This window comes from Nyctereutes procyonoides, unplaced genomic scaffold, assembly GCF_905146905.1.
Source record: "Nyctereutes procyonoides isolate TBG_1078 unplaced genomic scaffold, NYPRO_anot_genome, whole genome shotgun sequence".
In the NCBI taxonomy this organism is placed as follows: domain Eukaryota; kingdom Metazoa; phylum Chordata; class Mammalia; order Carnivora; family Canidae; genus Nyctereutes; species Nyctereutes procyonoides.
In genome coordinates this window covers 3,742,855-3,748,854 of record NW_026575029.1, presented here as the reverse complement: position 1 = coordinate 3,748,854, position 6,000 = coordinate 3,742,855, and the positions used below count along the sequence as shown (strand labels likewise).

The window sequence follows — 6,000 nt, the reverse complement described above, 5'->3', positions numbered from 1 at the left end:
CCAGGGGCCAGACGGAGTTCAGGTCTGAGATGCAAAGGACCCTTGAGTCCAGGGAAGGCTGAGCTGAGACTTCTGGAGATGATGCTGGAGGTGGGTTTGTTGCCTGTTTCCAACCATGAGGAAAAAATAGACCACAAGTGAAGCCATGGATTTTAGCAGTGGATACAGTAGGATCCAGGGAGACTAGCAGCCCCTCTCTTTCTCGGAAGGGCCCTAAGACTGTCTCCTCTTGGAGATGCTATCTTGAGAGGGAAGAGGCAGCAGTGGTGAAATTTTGACCATAAAGAAACACCCGTGAGCGAGGTCTGAGCCTTGTATTGATTGAATATTTCGTCTGAAAGAAACATTTATAAAATGCAAGAGACTATTTCAAAGCACAAGAAACTGTTTTTATGGGAAAGGGACTGAATTATCTTTAATTAGCAAATTTAAGTGTCCCTCCTATTAGCAGAAATTGTGGGCTCAAAAGAAAGAGTGAAGGAATTATAAAAACTAAAGAAGCCACATTTTTTCTTAAAATACCTAAGTTGTTAATGTACATGTCGAGATATGGTTGGGCCCTCTTGTTGGAATGTTGATTTTCTTTGAATTCATCGAGTGCCACTTCATTAGGTATTTTAAAAATATTTTATGTGTTTATTATGTATGTTGCATCTGGTGGTATAATTATTTGAATATGAAACTAGAGCAATCTAGGGAATTTCTTTCTGACATGCAGTATAGTAGTTAAAACAGGTAAGAGACAATTGCAGGTTGTGTTAGAATACAAGATTGTCATTTGGTATTTACTACATTCGCAAAATCAGCTTGTTAAGGAAAGATCATGAGACTCCCCCAAATATCTCGATGTCATAGCATAAATATAAATGGTGGAGTATGACATACAAAAAAAATATTGCTTTAAATGTTATTAAGTTATTGCTAGCCCCAGAGAGAAAAAGAGCTATGAAAAAAACATAGCTAAATGAATGTTTCCACATACATTTATAGCAGGCATTTGTCTCGCACTCCTTTTCTTCAGTAACAATAAGATAAATGTCTAAAAGCCTTGGTTTTAGATTTGGAGTCAACAGATTGCTCTACGTCTGCCCAAAGCCATCGATGTGTTCCTGTGTACGTGCATGTGAGTGTGCGCGTGCTCAGGGGTGTGTAAGGCTTAATTAAGCTTTGGGATAAAGAGTAACTGTGTCGTAGCCCTCTGGGGGCCTCGTGCGAGCTCTTGCATGAGTTTCGCAGTACAGCTCCCCCTCCACGAAGAAGTAGCCCTTTTGTTTGAGGTTGAGGTTGCAATCAGCACACACGAAGCACTCCGGATGCCGGTACTTATCCCGCGCCTTCACAACAGCACCACTGTTGAGAAAGAGGAGATGAAGTGAAAAAACACAAAGCCCCAAACATGATATAGGGGGAGACAACACTGCAGATAAGGCAGGTGTTATCTGTTTCACACTCAGGAAACAGGCTCCAGCTGTAAACCCAGCACAGCTGTGAAATCAATGCAACTGTCAGGGAGACCCCGGGACAACGCTCTCTGATGTCACCCTGTGAATATGTCTCAGAGTTTTCAAACAAGTCGTTTCTATAAAAGTTATAGGATCTTCCTTCATGACCTTTGCCCATTGTTTCTTTGAAAGAGGAAAACATGGTATAGACAAGGCAAAACCTCTGCAAAGGATTTTGATTTTGACCAAGCTTGCCTACATGACCAAACAGCCCTCTGATTGCCTTCTATCTTGGTAGTACAGCCTCTATTCTTTGGAGCACAGAGAAAACAGGTCAAAGAGCAGAGATGGAATTTCCATGGGTGGATGGACTCACCTCTACTGTCAAAGCAGTTCACCCCAACATAGAGGCAGTGATTGCTTTGGGTACCATCATAAACTATTGTGTTTTATGAGATCCTCTTTGCTTCTGAGCTTGCTGTCCTCATTCTTTCTTTCTGTGTCACATTCCCCTCCTTGCTCTAACCAGGCCTATCTCCCCTGCCCTTCTGGGATAAATCCTGGATAATTGGACAGCTGGTGCCTCAGTGCGTGAGCTAATCGTAGAGGAACAAAGTAAAGGCTGGAAGAAGTGGCCATGTGGGGCATTTGCAGTAGAGAGATTGAAACGATCTAGTTCACTTGAAGATTCAAACTAGCAAGGGTGGCTTTTCAAACATAAGGGCCCTTGAAATGTAAGCTGACTGTATTTTAAAAAAATTATATTTCAATATTTGTGCAGCTTAAGAAACCGAGTAAAGATAAAGTGTTTTAACTAACAACCTTATGGCCTCTGTGTTTGGTTCCCTCAAATTATACAAAAAAGGAAGTATTTAAAGACTATACATTAACAAAGGGAGGGCTTTTTAAAGTGAAGTTATGTTTCTTGGAAGCAATTTTAAAAATACACTTCTAGGACAGTTTTTTTAAAAATGGGACTATATCTGAAATTATAAGTCCAGGTTGCTGACTCACATTATATGCCAATTTTAGGTTACGTTGAAGGCATTCTGGTCAAAATGTGCTAAATGTTGTGGATATATTTCAAGTCACTGAATAGAAATAGAGAACAGATACCGGGATTTGTAGTGAATTCTCAGGTTATAAGTGAAACTTACACAATGCCACTCCCACATTTGTCGCAGAGTGGCATCTTCTGTGTGCTGCCAGCACCACCATGGACTTTTGTAACTGGAGCTCTCACACTCCGTGTTCCAGCAGGACGATCATCTGAAAAACAAAGTGTTTCCATTTATGGCAAGGGAACAGCTGGCTACGGTTTGTATTCGGCTTCTATTTTAAGGTAGGCACTTTATAACCTAAGGAATTCTTAAGTTGCCCCAGTACTATCATTTCAAAAGGAGTAGGACCGGTTCAAGCATAACTTGTTCTGAAATCGGGCCTTTCAAAAAAGAATCCATTAAAATTTGTTATTGTCGTCGTTGTTGGAGGGAGCTGTTATAAAATGCTGAAAGGAGTGGAGAGCATTTTGCATCTGTTTCTGATGGTGGCAAAATATACATAACATAAAATTGACCGTCTTAACCATTTTTAAACATGTATTTCAGTAGCAGTAAATACACTGACAAGGTTGTGCAATCATCGCCAACTGTTCTTTCCAGAACCCTTTCATCATCCCAAACAAAAACTCTGTATCCATTAAACAGTAATTCCCCATTCCAACTTCCTCCAGGGTCCTGGTAACCTCTATTTCTTTGTGACTTGCCTATTCGAGGTGCCTCACGGAAGTGGTTGTACATAATACTTATCTTTGCGTGTCTAGCCTATTTCCCTCAGCAGGTTTTTAAGGTTTATCCATGTTGAAGCCTGTATCAGAATGTCACTCCTTTTTGAGGCTGAATTATATTCCATTGGGCGGATAGACCTCATTTTGTGTACCCATCGATCAGTTGATAGACATATGTGTTGGTGTACGAGTATCTATTTGAGTCCCTGCTTTCAATTCTTTGGGTATATACCCCAGAGTGCAATTGTTGGATCATACAGTAATTTCTCTGTTTAACTTTTTGAGTAATCATTATATTGGTTTTCATAGTGGCTGCACCATTTTGCATTCCCGTCAACAATGAACAAGGGTTCCAATTTTTCTACATGCTCACCAACGCTTGTAAATTTCTTTAAAAAAATAATAACCATCATAGTGGGGCATTTTGCAATTTTGTGCAACTTTGAAAGGACTGCAAAAATATTTTTGGGGTAGAAAAACATTGATAAGAGTATGAGCTCTGAGGATAACGGGAGTGGGCTAGAGAATCAGCCCTGCTTCTTACTGGCTGTCTCTTTGTACAAATCCATTCTTTCTGTGTGTCTGTTTCTTAATTGTTAAAAGACAAAAAACAAGTTCCTATCTTCACAAGTTATTGTGAGGACTAAGTGATCAAGTATGCAAAGTATTTAGCACAGGGTTTGGAACATAGAAAGGGTTCATTTATTTCAGTGTTATTTTACATTTGATGATGATGATACCCTGGAGGGGGCAGGTGCTGAGAAATTTTGCATTATCCGCTTAAAATTCTAACTTACAGCTTTTGAGCCAAATTAGTCCCTCCACTCCTATAGGTGGAATTTGCCTTTGGTGTCCTTTTGTCACCAGGTTGGTGGCTACTTGGATACATTCTGGAAGCTCCTTTCCTAAACCAAGCACCACCAAAATCTTTCTGAGGAAAGACTCATTTGATCACTGAATCCTGTTCATATGAACACTGAATTCATGTGATCACCGATCACAAATCAGTTTTTAGATTTTCATTCCCAGTATGTTTATCCCAGTATATATCCACAATGTTTAGCTCCCCTTCCTTGACTTTTCCAACAGCCTCCATCAGTACTGTTACAGCAGACATTCATAGCTGCTCACCAGGCCCATCATTCACTAATTCCTGGAGCACTCTGAAAGAGCCCGACTGGCGAGGCTGAGTAGGTTCATTCCGATTGTCATGGAGCATCCGGTACACATCCGACTGGGGGGGCACCGAGGTGGTTGTGGGTTCACTGAAACACAGGATGGCACATAAAGCAGTGTCAGGAGTGTTGTGAGGCATGGAATGTGCAAGAAGACACAAGACAGGAATAAGCAATAATCACTATATTTGCAGTTACTCCTCAACAAAGATTCAGTATTTTCAAGTTAATCTCTATTACAGTTAAAAAAAATATGAGTTCACATGAGTTACCTTAATGATGCCATTCATTAACCTGGGAGTCACATCAGCACTTCTCCATCTGGCACAATATGTTAGAGGGCAACTAAAATGTGATTGTTAGGGAATAGCAATTAAAAAAAAATAACACTCGTGCCTGATGGATATATAATTATAATGTGAACAAAATTATTTTCTCAGAAGAGTCAACATACACATTGTAGGAAGTGCAGGAGTGAGCCCAGTTTGATTATTCTCAGTCATAAAATTGTCAGTAAAATTCAGATTCATTATTGATATTAATCTGAAAGATATGGTTTAATTTTATTTTTAAGGTTAATTTAACTACTGAAAGTGATAAAGGTATCTTTTTACTTATAAATTAAATAAATGCAACTTGTATGGGGAAGTACATAATGTCAAAACTTTCATATATATGTCAGTTATATTGGCTACATTGTTTTTTAATAATACATTATAATTTATAACAATGACAGAAGCTTTATTTTAATATTCTTCAAATAGAATTCATTAACAATAAGAAAATACCTCAATAATGCTACATGTCAGGCTACAGGCTTTATTATTCTATGTCATTTAGTTGCATTATATAGAAAAGTTAGTTGCTATCTGCATATTTTTACTACCTATATCATATTTTAAAATCATCATCTTATATATCTGAAATTCCTTGCAAAAACCCTTTGAGATACATCACACAATTATTATCTAATTGTATTCATCCCAAGAGATATGTTGGACTATTGTTACACAGTACTCTAAAACATTAAAAAAAAACTTTAATTTGTAGAAAGTGGTTATGTAACACTGAAAGAAGTAATAAGATTTTGTCTTATAATAAGTCTTTTTTGAAGCAACTGATGGCAAAAGTACTTTGAACAAATGTTCATAGTAAAGAAGCAATTAGTCAAAATAGGGACCAATAGAAATTAAATATTTACGTTAATAGCTTGAGCTTATAAAACCTTATTCATGGTAAAAATTCTAAATGAAAACATGATTACCTCTCCACAAGCTACCATTAAAAGAGAGAAGAGGTGTCATTCCTCAAAATTCTTCTGAACTTCCCATTCCTTTCCCAATTTTTGACCCCCAAAGAAGAAACATAGACTATACTAGGTTATAAATCACTTTGAGAAGCATTGTACCGCATATTTGTAAAGAATGCTGTAGCTTTCCTAAAGACATAGACATTTGTTCCTTTCCTGATTGCATTTTATTGTGATTTGTCACATAAAATTCTATTTAGTTAATTCTTGAAATCACTTTTCTCTATAGGTCTAGATATTTGCAATACACCCTTAGTCTTTTTTCTCTCTTTAAAGCTTTCCACATAG

General features: G+C 37.9%; 1 protein-coding gene across 3 annotated transcripts in view; it reads right to left on the bottom strand.

The window, feature by feature from the left end:
- Nucleotides 1–299: 299 nt before the first annotated feature.
- Nucleotides 300–6,000, bottom strand: part of PDLIM3 (PDZ and LIM domain 3) — a 29,987-nt gene continuing 24,286 nt past the window's right edge. For all 3 annotated transcript variants that reach the window (XM_055315731.1, XM_055315730.1, XM_055315732.1), the window contains 3 exons: nt 4,360–4,493; nt 2,600–2,711; nt 300–1,350 (listed from right to left, as the gene is read on the bottom strand). In XM_055315731.1, the coding sequence (XP_055171706.1) occupies nt 1,161–1,350; nt 2,600–2,711; nt 4,360–4,493 (436 nt within the window). In that variant the 3' untranslated portion in view covers nt 300–1,160. The remainder of the gene's footprint in view (nt 1,351–2,599; nt 2,712–4,359; nt 4,494–6,000) is intronic.